The sequence below is a fragment of the Lepeophtheirus salmonis genome, chromosome 1, assembly GCF_016086655.4.
Source record: "Lepeophtheirus salmonis chromosome 1, UVic_Lsal_1.4, whole genome shotgun sequence".
NCBI lineage: Eukaryota > Metazoa > Arthropoda > Copepoda > Siphonostomatoida > Caligidae > Lepeophtheirus > Lepeophtheirus salmonis.
The window spans coordinates 33,528,303-33,543,182 of record NC_052131.2 but is presented as its reverse complement, the minus strand read 5'-3'; the positions used below and the strand labels follow the sequence as shown (position 1 = coordinate 33,543,182).

At 30.4% G+C, this 14,880-nt stretch overlaps 2 protein-coding genes and 1 long non-coding RNA gene across 10 annotated transcripts; 1 reads left to right on the top strand and 2 right to left on the bottom strand.

Moving 5' to 3' along the window:
- The first annotated feature begins 616 nt into the window (after positions 1-616).
- Cisd2 (CDGSH iron sulfur domain 2) lies at positions 617-1,565 on the top strand. Its single transcript, XM_040720615.2, has 4 exons — positions 617-800; positions 870-1,006; positions 1,116-1,229; positions 1,284-1,565. The coding sequence occupies exons 1-4, from the start codon at positions 734-736 to the stop codon at positions 1,407-1,409; spliced, it is 444 nt and encodes a 147-aa protein (XP_040576549.1). The 5' UTR covers positions 617-733; the 3' UTR covers positions 1,410-1,565.
- Positions 1,566-2,060: 495 nt separating this feature from the next.
- On the bottom strand, positions 2,061-5,183 carry LOC121125311 (lysosomal dipeptide transporter MFSD1). Of its 8 annotated transcripts, none has more exons than XR_011780443.1 (9): positions 5,004-5,131; positions 4,461-4,847; positions 4,243-4,363; positions 3,875-4,179; positions 3,588-3,816; positions 3,269-3,520; positions 2,850-3,210; positions 2,591-2,737; positions 2,061-2,475 (listed from the first exon to the last, which is right to left on the bottom strand). XR_011780443.1 is itself a non-coding variant. In XM_071888991.1 (8 exons), exons 2-8 carry the CDS (start codon positions 4,716-4,718, stop codon positions 2,415-2,417), a joined length of 1,587 nt encoding a protein of 528 aa, XP_071745092.1. In that variant the 5' UTR covers positions 4,719-4,847; positions 5,004-5,132; the 3' UTR covers positions 2,061-2,414. The 8 variants fall into 8 exon arrangements, 4 of the variants coding, with proteins under 4 accessions (XP_071745092.1, XP_071745113.1, XP_071745064.1 ...); XR_011780465.1 differs by having other exon boundaries at positions 4,970-5,124; XR_011780382.1 differs by having other exon boundaries at positions 3,875-4,363; positions 4,970-5,183.
- Positions 5,184-8,862: 3,679 nt separating this feature from the next.
- On the bottom strand, positions 8,863-11,613 carry LOC121125303 (uncharacterized). Its single transcript, XR_005866599.2, has 4 exons — positions 10,795-11,613; positions 10,606-10,736; positions 9,920-10,037; positions 8,863-9,852 (listed from the first exon to the last, which is right to left on the bottom strand). It is a non-coding gene; the product is annotated as an uncharacterized lncRNA (long non-coding RNA).
- Positions 11,614-14,880: the final 3,267 nt, after the last annotated feature.

Sequence of the window (14,880 nt, the reverse complement as noted above, 5' to 3'; positions counted from 1 at the left end):
TCATAACGCCTTGTTTAATTATAACTTTAGATATTTTAAGTTGTAACTATTAATGGATGCTATCACATCATGATCTATTAAAGTTACGCATTTATTATGTATTTACGAGTAATATAAGTATAATGGTGGACGTTTAAACTTAGTAATGAGCCAGATAATGTTTATAAACTAATAATTTTCATTAAAAATGACACTATTAGCATTATCAACTATCTATGAATGATTCAATTAGCTATACCTAATGCATTTTTTTCATCACAAATATTGATAATTTTTCATTAAAATATATCATCTCATTTTTGAGTTGCAACTTGTACAACTAGCTTATACAACTTACAACTTGTACGCAAAATATGTTTAATATATTAAATTTCAAGACTCACTTCTACACCAAAACCACTCATCAATGACTATCATCTGCCCCTTTTTATATATTTATGAAGCATACTCATCCATCAAAATTACTCACAAATGCATGCATGAGCCTAATAAATAATAATTAACTTTCCAAATGAAAGTTCCTTTAATATAATAAACCACCCCATGGTAACTTTGGCCAATACACTTTTGGCTATAAAATCATTCATTATGTAATATTTCCCTTTTGGTAAGACTGTAAACACCATTTCAATTTACGTTGTGGCCTTAAAATTATTAATTCTACGTTTTAATATTTTTTATAGTATATAAATTATAATAATTTAAATTCTAATTTATTGTAGAACACTTAAAAATGCAGATTCTATCCGTTTTCGTCAAAGATTCCCTGCCCAACTACCTGCACAGTCTTCCTATACCTGGTAAGCCCCTTCTTTCACTATAGATATTAATTAATTATTTCAATTTGATATGTGATGATTGTTGTATAGATTCCCTTGGAGGATGGTTCAGTCTTGGAATCAAAGAATGGATCCGCCTTGTTCCTATTGGTTTGACAATTGGAGGACTTTCTTTTCTTACGGCACACAGTGTTCTTTGCTGTCCTGCCATTGCACCCTATATTGAGGTAATAACTTTTTCTCTTATCTTCTATCCGTTGATTCAATCCGTGGATAAAGAAACTAGCAAATAACAAAGACCACTCATTGCATTATAGTTAACTTTTAACCTTTCAGAGCAAGTTTGGTGAATGTTGCCTCTGCAAGGCTCAATACAAAGTGAACAAGTCAATCAAATTAGATTCCAATAAAGTGGTGGATAGTATTGATATCGAAGATATCGGTGATAAAGTAATTAAGACTTTTATCTTCTTATATTTTAATATATCTTAATTTGTTTCATAGTCTGTGTTTTGCCGGTGCTGGAAGAGTAAGAAGTTCCCCTACTGTGATGGTGCCCATAATAAGCATAATGAAACGACGGGTGATAATATTGGGCCTATTATTGTGCAAAAGGGAAAGAAGGAATAAGTTGAATATTTTAGTCCTTCAATCAGTTGTGTAATACGAAAATCCAGCGATGCTGAGCCTCTCTTAAAAATGCTCCTGAGACTGAGTACTGTTATACAATCTCTGTTGTTTAGTCTGTAGTTGAAATAACAATAAATAAATTCATTACAAAAATGCCTTTATTCTTTCATTTAATCCCAGGTCAGTTTCACCCCTGAGGAGCGGGTTCATTTCTTTCAGTTTCTAAATTTGAATTTAAGAAATTTGTTGTTTTAAATAATTTCGAATCTGGTTTTATTTAGAAAATCAATGTTTTTAAGGAAAATTCGGCACATTTTTCTTATTTTTAAAGAGTTGAACCGTTTTTATCGTGAGTAAAGACAATATTTCGGGTCCTTCTGAATTGTCGAATTGGTATCTATACGGTAGTTTGTTTTTGGACATTTTGAATGACTTCGATTTTTTTTCGACTTTTTTAAATAGAAAATAAAAAATTTTTGAGTCACGTTTTTTCCCTTAAGATTTCTATTTCTAAATGAATATCATTTAATTAAAAGTATCTAGAAAATGTGTTTACCCTATTTCTTAACATCAAGTGCGGAGTCTAGGACAAGTATCCCCTTATAAAACCAGCACTGATTTCACTCAATGAAATTGTAAAAAGCAAGCACATTTTGGTTTGTACATTATTATAGATGGACTTTATTGGGATGATATATAAATAAATATAAATATGGACACATATATTATATGAAAGTATGTAGATACTACTAAATATGAATAAGTAAAAGTGCATATAATGATATGCCTAAATATGAACGTTTGAATATTATACGTAGAAAATAAATTCTTATGAAAATGAGAGTCTTCGAGTCTTTGTCGAATATAAATTAAATCAAAACCTATATAATATTGAAATAATCACAGATCATACATATATTTATCTAAAAAGATTCAATCCTGTGAAGGAAAGTCTAAAAGCACTTATGTCTGTATGAATTTCCTGATATAAAGGGAGAGATTCCGCTACGTAACAGCTTTAGCCGCTAAATGGGGAGGTATACGAACACCGATTCGAGATAAGTATCTATAAAAAAATGTAGATACATAATTAATTAGAGTTTTTGAAGAAATAATGTTGGACAAGAGGTTATTATTATAATGATAATTAATTAATGGAAAAGACTTGAATGTTGACTCACCAAATAAATAAAATGAGAAAGAAGCAATAAATGCATACAGGCTGAAATTGCAATTGATTCATTATAAAATTAGTAATAGCTGTTCATAATATATTTTGAGTTTCTGATACAGTGCCCGATGATGATGAGGAGGAGGTAGAAAATTCACTAAATTGTTGATATAAATAAAGAATATGTTTAAAGGAAGTGGAGTTAAAACCTGAAGTAGTTCTGTTACCTCTGGTAACTAAGGAGCTACAAGATAATGAAAATGACATACCTATTCCTTATTTCGTTATTGGTCCTTGGCCTCATTCCCTCGGAATAATAACCATTATGGGAATCTTCCTTCTTTACTTCATTATTGTCTAATTTTTTCTTTTCATTTCTTTCCTTCTCTTTAGCTTCCAGTTGGAGTTTTTCAGATTCACAATCAAATTTTTCTCGTGCTATAGCACCCATGTTCAAATATCCAGAGGTATTAATATCAATGACCCAAATACCAAAAGTACAAATGAGCGCTATCACAACCCAGCTAATAAAAAATATTTCAAGCCATATATAACCGTAGGCATCCACAGTGAGTCCGCACAACATTGTACAAAGGGCGAGTCCAATATTTTGAATAGCTTGCATGAGACCTACGTTAAACAGAGTAAAAATTGAATAAAAAAGATTAATAATTAATGACAATATTACCATAAGCAGTTCCTAATTGATACTGTGGCACAACATAGGCAGCCATTGGCCAAAGTGCACTTGCCAACAGACTATAACAGATTCCCATGATAAAAATAGGAATATAAGGATTCATAAAAGAAAATGCTAGGATGTAGTGAGAGACTAGGGTTCCCATTACGGATAAGAAACAATATAAAACATTACGACCCGTTCTGTCAATGAGGTAGCCAAATAAGGGCGAAGCCGGTGCAGAAATCAAATATATCAAGCCTTGATAAAAAATAAAAAATTAATTTAATGTATGTACATAATTATAAATATGTAGGTAATTTCTCACCTGTGATGAAATTAGCGTCATTCGTATTAAATCCATATTTTTTCATAAAAAAGACTTGTCCCAATGAAATAAAAGGAAAAATAGCAACATAGTACGCAAGAGCTACACCACACATAAGCCAAAAAGAACACGGATAAGTAAACACATCGAGTATGTTGATTACCTCCTCTTGTTCTTGAGAATTACTTTTTAACAAACATTCCGCTCTTTTGTCCATCCATCCTAAAATCTACAGAAGAAAAAATGAATTAGTCTATTGAGAAAGAAGGATAGCTCAAAATTCTTACCAAAGCACAAGTTAAAGACATAATACAAGTGATACCAGCAATAGAGAAAGTCCAACCAAGTGCTGTTTGATTATCTCCATGAAGATTTCTAGCTAGCCAATGAAACAAGGGTCCTACAGCCAAGAAGTTAACCGTTGATCCAACACGAGTAATACTAATTTGAAATCCAAAGACCATATTAAGCTCTTTACCCTTAAACCATGCTACGGCATATGCATTTTGGGCAACTGCAAGAGACTCTCCACCAATTCCAAATACGAAACGGCCAAATTGCATCAGTGGGAAATTACCAGTGAATGCACCCACTGCAAGGATAGTCTGACCTAGTACAATAAATACGGCAAAAAGGATTGTAGCAAATCGTATACCAAAGATTCTATCCATGAGATAGCCTCCAATGATAGGTAAGATGGTATTCGGCCAAGAGTACCAAGCATAGAGTTCAGCAAATTTGTAGGTATTGATACCCATCGTACTGCGAATTTCATTCTGAAAAGGGAAAACATGTTATTGTAAATTCAAAATATGTACATATTTATGAATGATAACAAATATATTAAAGTATAGTTCAAGAAAGAAGGATTACCTGAAGTGCACCAGGATTGTCGTAGCAAAAATAAGAACCAAATCCAAGGAAGCACATAAGAGCAAGTGCAATGAGTCTATGACAAAGTGCAGTGGGATGGCAACAGCATGAGCCTGCGCACCCCTCCAATTCAAGTTCATCATCTCTAATATTATGAGAAGGGTTTGATGCCACCGTGGAGTCGTAGAATGGAGGGGTATCGTTGGTAGCAGATGAGAGTAAGGGCCTAGACTCTTCATTATTTTCTACCCTCCTCATTTTTATAATTTCGAATACCCTTATTATCTTTTAAAATTGAAGAAGAATGTATGTATCTTAAAATCAACTGAAGTTTTGATAAGAAAAAGGAAGGAAGTAAGAAAACTCCCTAATAACTTGTCTTCCACACTAAGAAACATCAATAATTAAAGTATAACTTCATTGAGCAATTTATATTTATATACAGAAATACAAAGAAAAATCATTTCTATCCTAAAAATACTTAATGATTCCTTATGTAACACCTTCACCTTTTCATAATAATTAATAATAATTAATGATCACCTCATCAACTCATTTCTAACAATTCTTGACACTTTCATCGATATTTTGTTTAATATACTTATAAAATAGAGACGTAGTCAATCTTACAAGTATGTGTGAACTGCGAAATACCTACTGTAAATATTTACTACATAGTTTAGAAGTGAACTACTTATCAAATAAAGAGCCAGAAAAACACTCAAAAGAGATGACGTCAGAGTTATTGACCTTGAACTAAATAGGGATGAGATGTGAATCGATCGTGTGTAGTGATGTGCGACAAGTCATGAATTTCTAAGGACCAATCCATGCACAAGTAAAACTCGCCAATGAGAACTCGAGTGTTATGAAATGCCAAAAATAAGTAAAAAATTAATAACAAACTCGGCTCGGGGGCATAAAAAGCCAAGTATTACTCGGAACCTATCAATTTCGACTGTTCAAAGATGCATAACGAGTAATTGATTGGCTTTCATACTCTGAAGTAATAATTAATTTTTCATTGGATTTGATTGAAAAAATTATAAAGAATTATCATATGTATATATATAAAATACATTTTGTGTGTGTCCATTATGGGTGCCCACACCGTTGGGCTTAGAAGGCTAAAACTTTGCGTGTGTGCCTCTTCGAACCTGGCCAGACGGATGTTAATTCGTGTTTATTCTATACCCAAAACACAAAAATTGTTTTTTGTAGCTCAAGGAGACTAGATAAGGTTATAAATCAAAAAGTGACTGGCGTCTCGAAAATACCTATACGAATAAGTACATTTTCTAAATTTATTCAAAATCAAATAAGTTATGGAAAAAAAAAAATCGGGAAAATTGCACTTACTACTTTCATTTTACGGAAAATTTTATTAAATAATTTTTACAATATTTTTTTAAATTTAACCAGTCATCGAGGTTTATTTTATCGACAACATTATTTTATATAATTTTTTGGTTTTGCAAGTACGAAAAAAACATTAGAAGGTTTTTAATCCTCTTTACAATGCCAATAAATGCTATTTTCTACTTTTTTTTTCAAAATTAGTACAAAATAGTTTTTGCAATTTTCTTCGCAAATTTCGATTGGACAATTTTCTGACAAAAATAAAAGATGGACTTTATATTTAGACAATTTTGTATGCATAATTATGTTAGTATGTTATTTGAAATTTACAACACATTTTCTTTATTTAAATACATTTATTATTGCCATATATTATTATAAATTATAATGCTCGTCCGCGCTGAAGAGGTCTTAATATTAAAGAAGAAGATAACATTGACCATTGTCAATGTGATTTCCCAGGCTCAAGCAACACCGGGCAATCCTTTGCTAGTAATTCATACCTCATAAATTATGAGAAAGAATATAATTATTGTAAAATAAACACTAAATTATGAGTCATAATTTAGTGTTTATTTTACAATCGACTTGTGTAAAAAAATTAGCAAAGTAAAAAAGAAAGATACAAAATTATGTTTATTTACATGATGATAGAATACTGAATATATATATAATAAATATAAAATATTCATCAAGAAAGAGTAAATAAATATTTAATTAAGATATAATTGCTATACAGTAGAATGGTTTGAAATTTTATTATATATTTAATTTGTGAATAGCTGCAACTGTATGTTCTACAATGTTTCAATTAAATTATTATAATGATTATTATTTGTATATTGTAGAAATTTTATATGTTAAAATGTGACTTTCGATTAAAAAGTATTCTACGAATCTTCCTTTTGAATCCATCATCATCAGGATAAATATATCCTTAAGAGATAGCTCATATCATTTCCATCCATTTGCCACTCAATGTATTTAGGAAAAATGAATGCGCATGGTTTCCAACTATCACATTTTGTACAGGAATATGGATATTACTGAATCACATTCACCTGGAGTTTCCGGAGGGGATCCTCCACTTCCCCGATCCAATCATGGTAGACAAAGGTTAATGGGGGAATATCATCTCTCATAGTACTAGAGTAATTGAATTTTCATATGCAGACTCGTTCATTGATCAACACATATCCCGGATTTAACTCTCAAGAGGGAATAACTCTCGACATTTTTTGAGTTAATTCTACCACCTCCTCTTTCTCTTCCTTTCTTAATTGAAGAAATTGATCTTATATAAGATCAATTCAATAAGAAGTTGTACCCTTGTAATATTTTGATGACCTTAGAACCAGGGCTGGATGAGTCGGTAAATAAAACTCCTTACTCTGACACAAAATTTTATAGACTATATTAGTACTATTGAGTCATTTGAGTCTAGCGACTATAAATATAGATCTAATTTATAGCTATAGGTAGTTATTTGATATATTTGTGTAGTATAAATTACAGGTATAAAGGAAATATTTGGAATTTAAGATATTTTACAAGATGAACAACAAAAGAGATGGATCAAAATCTATATATATATATTAGTAATACATTCATAAGTTTCTAAACATAATTTATGTACTCGTAACCGAGGAACAATAATACAATCAACTTCTCATTGCAACGTTACTTTTTATTCTGATGAAATTGACTATTCACAAGACCTGTGATCCAATAAATCTTCATTATATCCCAGACAAGACTAAATAATGATTAATGAACTAGCATGGCTAGTATTAGTAGCTATGCTCTACCTGACAAAATAACAGATGTTCTGGAATAGTGATTGTATGGACTATATAGCACGTTTGAAATTTATGAAGTAAATTTATAAATGAGTTAAGATTCAAATTTCATAAATTAATAGTACTTAATACCTATAATTTAGAACCATCTAATGGAAAACATTACCAACACTCAATGTAAGCCTTAGATTATAAATAAGTTTTATTTACATAAATTATAATAATTTTTGTAATCGGAGTTCTCTGACTCATGACTCCAACTCCACCAAAAAAGGCACCGACTTCACAGGCCTGCTTACAGTAGTATAGATGATTTTTTTAATGAAACCTTTTATAAATTATAGTTCAGACTTTCAGCTATCAAATAAGATATTTTACACTTTCTGGATTTATTCTTCTTTGAGCTATGAGCACCTGAAGAAAAAAACAATCTTTTTCAACTTTAAACAAAGATAACTAAAGTTCTTAAAACATTTAAAAAATGTTTTGGAATCATTTAACAACAGGCTTTGAAATATATTGATATAATTTACCCACATCTTCAACATTGAGCCCTGAAATAAGCTTTGAATCTTTAAAAAAGGCAAAAAAAGAAGAAAAACCTTATAGCCTTTTTCTAAAATTTCTTTGGGCAATAAAGAAAAACTACTACTATATTCGGAATCACGAGATCAAACTCAACTATTTCGATTTTTTGACAGTATGGTTGTTTAACAGCGTTAGTAAGTACTAACAATGTTACTGTATGTTTTCTTTATTTTATTTATATGAACAGGGACCTAGGAGCCATCTAGCGTTATTATTATTTTTAGTTTGCAATTTGTTCATTTTGTTTTTGATATTGTAACCCTTTTAACAGATTCGGTTCATTTTTACACAATTTGTTTAAACTAGGAAATCTTTCTTGGTTTAAGCTAAGAAGACTAGACTCTAGGCAAAATTTTAATACTATAAATAATTCCCCCTAAAAATGCACTATTCTTTCAAACCCCTATAAAATCCTTCTTTTTCAAGAATTAAATCTTCAAATTTGGAATACTTGAATATTATTAATAAAAAATCAGGTAATTACAAAATATGGTATTATTGAATGTTTATAGTGCCTTTGATCACTATTCATGGTATATCCATGTTTAAAAAATGTGTGACGTCACTTTTGAAAGAATGTATTAGCTATTTCAACATTTGACTGAAGTGGTTTATCACGCTTATAAAATAATTTGATTAAGCACAAAACTGTTGAATAAAATCAACACATTATAGTCTTTATTATATTCAATATTTTATAGTTAAATATGAAATGAAATGAGCATTAATATTACAAAGTTGCTCCATCGTTTATTCTACATGATTTAGCTGACCCTCAAGGTGGATGAGCATAATTTTGAATGTACGTCGTTTAAGGAATTAATACTTAGTGAATTAATATTGGATTGATATGAGATATTGGTAATTTGTTAATAACATAATTATATACTTTTATCTGTATGCAAAGACGTTGATGTTGAGTATTTTATAATCCAAGGAAACGTTAACTTTTTGAGCTTCTCCATTTTTACCCTAATTAATGACCAATCGATCTTTTTAATTTTTTATTTCTCCAACTTCTCAATATAAGAATTTGTTTCTATGAGTGAAGATAAGTTTATCTTGAACTCTTTTTGTGTCTTAAATAATAAAGTTTTAACATCTAGTAATTTATTTTTCGTATTACCTTGAGTGATGTAATGGTCTACCAATGGTCTCTTAATTGTTCTACATTCTATATGTTTTAACTCTAATAATAACTGCTGTGCAGCTAGTATTTTAGACTCAACGAAGTCAGCTTTACAATCGCTATCCATGATAGTAATATACCTTTGATGGAACGCATCGAAAGAACATCTTGTTTCTTCGTAAATTTAACCTGTTCATCACAAGCGTTACTGAAATTTTTCATAACAGAAGAAGAAGTAAACCATTTTTATCTTTTATAAATCCCTTTAACGATACGTGAAATACTGGACACATAATTTTAAGTGTCTGGGGGCATGCCAAGAGATGAAATACACAATTCAACTATTTTTTTTGTACATTTAGTTTGATTAAATTATACTGGTATCATATATAGGTGCAGGGAACATTGGAACGTACTGAAATGCTCCTGGACGTAATTTCTAGCAATTCCTCTACTATGATTTAGGTGAAAATTGTCAATCCTACGTTTTTTTTTGGGACTCATCTTGCTCTATAACCTATAAGAAATAAATCAAAAAAACCAATAAACATTATCATACTTTTAGAATAATACAACTCAGTTACGTTTTAATGAAATTAAATGAAAATGACAGAGGAATCGCCGTAGCTCATAGATGACAACCTCCTCGGGAGAAATTATTTTCTTGAACTCAATGTGCGTAGGTTCCAGCCCAGGTAATTCCTAGAGAAATAAATATAATTCATGAAAATTGATTTCACACAAGAGTCCAAGGTTAAATGGAGTAAATGTAATAATATAATGTTTACTTATACTTATCAGTACAACTTCATCTAACCAAGTAAGGGGATATTAAAAAAAAATGTCAGATATGATAGGAAAATAACTTTATCAACTAAGTATTATTTTGATTATAATGATTTTTAGCTTTAGTTAACAGTACCAGATGGCTAAATAACCTCAACAATTAAAAATCAGGAAGTTTAGAATTTGATTAATAAAAACAGAAAATATCTAAAAATAATATTAATATTTTTACTGAATGTGAAATGATTATTCGAGATTATCTTTTTCTTTTCTAGCTAGCTAGTAAATGAAAAAAAAAACAATTATTATGAAACGTTATGTTTTATTTCATGTTTTCTCTTCCAAACGAGAAACATTTTCAATCACAGAACATCTTTATTTAAGATTGTTAAGGTTTGAAGATTATGTTAAGTCTTTAAAAACAAATTGTCCATTCTCTAACATGTTGTTACACGTCTGATAAATGTAGAAACTAGAAACTCACCTTATTTCATTTTTATATAGGTACAGCAATAATTCCTTGATATACGAGGTTAAATCGTTTCTGGACGGAGCTCGTAATTCGAAAGAATTTATGCCATAAGAAATAACTAAATAAAATCGACTAGCTCTTATCTATAAAAAAAATCGTATGTTGGAGCACTCGTATCTTAGGGTATTACTGTGTATATACTTGCTAAACATGATCCGAATAGCGTTAATGTAGGGTGTTCTAAAGTACTCCCTATTAAATAGAAGAGTAAATAGTAAGTACTTTCAACTAGTGATGTGTCCGTCCTTATTTATGACTGAAAACTGCAGTCTCGATCCGGTACAGTTCAGTCCTGCATATCAGACCTAAAGCTTATAAAGTTAGGTCCTTGATGATGTCACTCAAGTTTATTTCTTCTTTGTTCAATCAGTTACAGTACTTAGTTGCAACTTGTACGCAACATATATATTGTGTACAAGTTGTAACTTGTACATTTTATGGGTAACACTTGATCCCAGGACCCACTCTTAATAAAAGTCTCCTCTTAGATATTATTTGGTAAAAAAAAAAATTGTATAAAAATACCATATGAATAGAAGGAATAGTATAGAACAGAACCTTTAAAAAAATAGAAATAATTATTATTTTCTAAAAGAAAAGTCATTAAATGACATTTGGACACAATTTACTAAAAAAAGGCTATAAGTCTTGAAATGAAACATTCTTTTCTGAAAAAAAAAACCACTTATTTTAGAAAGGCCGCATTTTATTTTCCTAAGAAGGATCAAAAATAAAATTAAAAAAGAATGAAATAAACGAAGCCCACACAACTATCTTTTCCCCATGTCCCTCTCACACTAAAACCTGGGGACACATTTCACAAACTTGTTTAGATGTGTTATTTTATTAGATACAAAATAATTTCCTCAGATGAGATGAGTATATCAGGTTATATATGTTATCGGCAATGTATGAAATTCAGCCATTATATATAATACCTAGGTACCTATTTAATCTCTGATGGTCTCAGGCAAACTATATAATAAACGACATTTTATATATTACCTAGGTATTATATATAATACCGGGGTCACATGTGAGCAAAGTATTTTTAATATATATAAGTTAGAGACTGCAAATAACAATAGTAAGTCAGGCATAGGTACTTGTGCTTTGTATGCGTTAACTTATTTCCATTAATCAACAACATATTTCGATTACATACTCATGGAGCTGGCATTAACTAAAGCGTTTGAATTGGACAAAGGGGGATTACTTTCAAATATAATAATAATTGCTCCAAACCTTAATATCTAAATATATTCGAAGATGCAAGAAGGGGGGTTTATTCTTTAGTCTGATAATGCCCAAGAATTTGTAAACAGAGTGGTATATGGTCTAAAAGAGTACTGGCCGGCCTTAAAAATCGTCTAGGGGAGTCCAAGCCACTCTCAAAGTGAGGGGAGCGTCGAAAGAGCTAATCAAGATTTGAAAATATGATGTGCACTGGGATGCAAGATCAAAAAAGCAACGAATGGAGCGAGGGATTAAGATTCGTTTAGATTATGAAAAATACAGTCTTTCATTCTGGGATTTAGAGGTATTCATACGAAGCTCTATTCGGCTGCAAGGCAAGAGTTGGCCTTTCGACGTCATTTTTACCAGATAATATTTTTCAAGTCGTAGAGACTGAGGAAGAACTGGAAAATATAATAACCAGCATTCAAATAACAGGGAAGAAAAAAGTAACAGGAGATAAGCCAATGCAAGAGCTACAATCCCCAATAGAATCCAAACCAGGACGGAGGAAATCAGATAAGTTTTTATCCTTTTAGTATAGAAGAGCCTTCTACTTCTGTGGATACTAAAAAACTAATTTCTCTTGACATTTTCTGCGTATGTTCAAAAGAAATCAAGAATGCCAGCACATGTCAAAAGTGCGACCGAAACGTATACACAATGTGCGGACAATATCCTCCAAGCAATGCCTGTGAAGAAGTCAAAGTAGGTGGGGTTAACATTTTATGCAACGTTTGCTTCAATATTGAGAAAGCCATCAATAGTAAAATGGAATAAAAAAAGAACCTCGAGATGCAGGCCCAATAAATGAAAAAAGAGTGACAAAAAAAAAATCATAATGCGCCTTTGTATGCAACGGTACGATTTCCAATATCCTAGGTAGACAAAGGGCGAGATGAATTGCGTAAGCTCTCAGCTTTTGTTATGAACGTTACAGAAGATAGATTTTACAAGCTTGGAACTAAAGAAGGAATCTTAAAACAACTATATACCCGATCACAGTTCACTGTATGCAAAAATAATTTGGTGAGAATTGAAGGTATCCCTGACCATGAAATCCCTCTTCGATCAGCAGCTATTTCTCAATCAACAGGAACCGGGCAAGGATTTACCAAATGTATTTGCAATACAAAATGCCAAAATAATAGGTGCCTTGGCGTAAAAAAGAAAGTTAATTACAATTCAATATGTCATTCTAGTCTTTTCTGCTGCAATAAGTAATATTTATTAGAATATTTATTTATCGAATGTAACAAGATTTTTTAATCGAAAGGTGTATATGTGTGTAGTAGTATCAGAGTGTCAAAATAGTTTTTTGAGAATAATATAATAACTAGTGCCATTCCAGCTTTTCTATTTTCAGTTTTGCTTTCATTTTTTTCTGAAAATTATATCCATTTTTAAGGTTTATTATTTTAAATGCCTAACTCATAATAAAGTTTTATAATCCATCTTGTCAACATTTAATACTTTGCCTATACAGTTAATGGTCATTATATAAAATACCTAGATATTTCATAGAATACATAGGAAAAGTATTAAAAAAATCATTTATTATATAGATTGCCTGACACCATCAGGTATTATTATATACATTACCTTGGTATTATATATAACACCTAATTATAGATACTCCTGTAACATGTATATTCAAATAAATTACAGTAAATTGATTTAGAAATGTTCAATAATAAGTTTTTGAAAATTTCATTAATTATCTTTATATTAAATGCGAAAATGTGTGTGGGTATCTCCAACGCCCAAATTAATTAATAGATTTTCCTTAAATTTTTCATGTCGATTCTTACCGCTCAAAAATGGTCTGGTAACATTAATATAGGATTTTTATAAAAACAAATTTTTCACTAACAAACGACTATTTCATATAAAACAAAAAATAATGACCTTAAAACTTTAAGAATTATTCTCGCTGCATGTTGGTATGTATCTTTGCACACTTTAAAAAAAAAAAAGATTATAAGGTTTAGAGAAGAAAAAAAAAAAAAAGATTAAGACAAAGGATATTTGACAATAATATGAAAGATGAGCGAAGGATAGCTTAACTTGAATATTTTTTAATCTCTAAACCGTATATTCTCCTCTAAAAATAGCAGAAGAGTTCATAATTAATTGTAATGTCTTAATGTTGCGAACAACGTCGGGATAACCTACTCAAGTTTATATTAAATAAAAGAAGGCAAACTTTCCGGAGGGCAAATTTACCTAGATTCACAAATGAAAATTCAGTGTAATTTTTGTTGTAGGGAGGTGAGAAAAATAAAAACAAAAATATTAAAAAGAAAATGTACAAAAATAAGATGAAATAAATAATAATTATTCAGAAGAAGAATAAATATTATATCCTATACAATTCTTTTTTTTAACCTTTTCACTTCGATTGTAAATCAGATTTCTAATTGTTTGACTTACATTAAATATTTAATTCTAAATATGCAGACTCTGATTGTTATGTTAATCAAATTACAAACTGCCACCCTCACATTGAATTTCCAACTCTAAATCTGCAGAATCGGGTTGAATATCAAAGTCAAAGGTAAGGTTATAAAATAATGTCATGGACCAGGGATGTTACTATGATTTTTCTTTTTGACAATTTTGAAAATAAATGTTTTTAAAGCCCTATTGTTTGAATTAGATTTTTTAATTTCTAGTATTATATGATGTTAATATACTGTTGTTATACTCCATGACGTCAAAATCTGTCTGTCTTACACAGCAGTCGGTGCAGTACTTCAAATTGAAAATTCTGGCATGCCCGATTACATGATGGCATAACCTTCTATTTCTATTAGCCTTGCATTAGGGTGCATTAGACAGCCCCCCCCAAGGTAAAAAATACTGGCCTGGTGGTATGATAAAAAAGTTTTACCTATAATAAAAACACATCAGATCAAAATATTTTTGAATTAGAATAAATTATGCGGGGCCTAGATTAAGCATTTTGAAATGAGAATATTATTGTATAGG

Excerpts from the sequence above, each read along its gene's own strand:
- Cisd2 (XM_040720615.2), top strand. The coding sequence starts at position 734 with ATGCAGATTCTATCCGTTTTCGTCAAAGATTCCCTGCCCAACTACCTG. Across the intron at positions 801-869 it reads GCACAGTCTTCCTATACCTG|ATTCCCTTGGAGGATGGTTC; the intron begins GTAAGCCCCTTC and ends ATTGTTGTATAG. Across the intron at positions 1,007-1,115 it reads CCATTGCACCCTATATTGAG|AGCAAGTTTGGTGAATGTTG; the intron begins GTAATAACTTTT and ends TTAACCTTTCAG.
- LOC121125311 (XM_071888963.1), bottom strand. The coding sequence starts at position 4,718 with ATGAGGAGGGTAGAAAATAATGAAGAGTCTAGGCCCTTACTCTCATCT. Across the intron at positions 4,364-4,460 it reads ACAATCCTGGTGCACTTCAG|AATGAAATTCGCAGTACGAT; the intron begins GTAATCCTTCTT and ends TTCCCTTTTCAG. Across the intron at positions 3,211-3,268 it reads TCAATTAGGAACTGCTTATG|GTCTCATGCAAGCTATTCAA; the intron begins GTAATATTGTCA and ends TGTTTAACGTAG.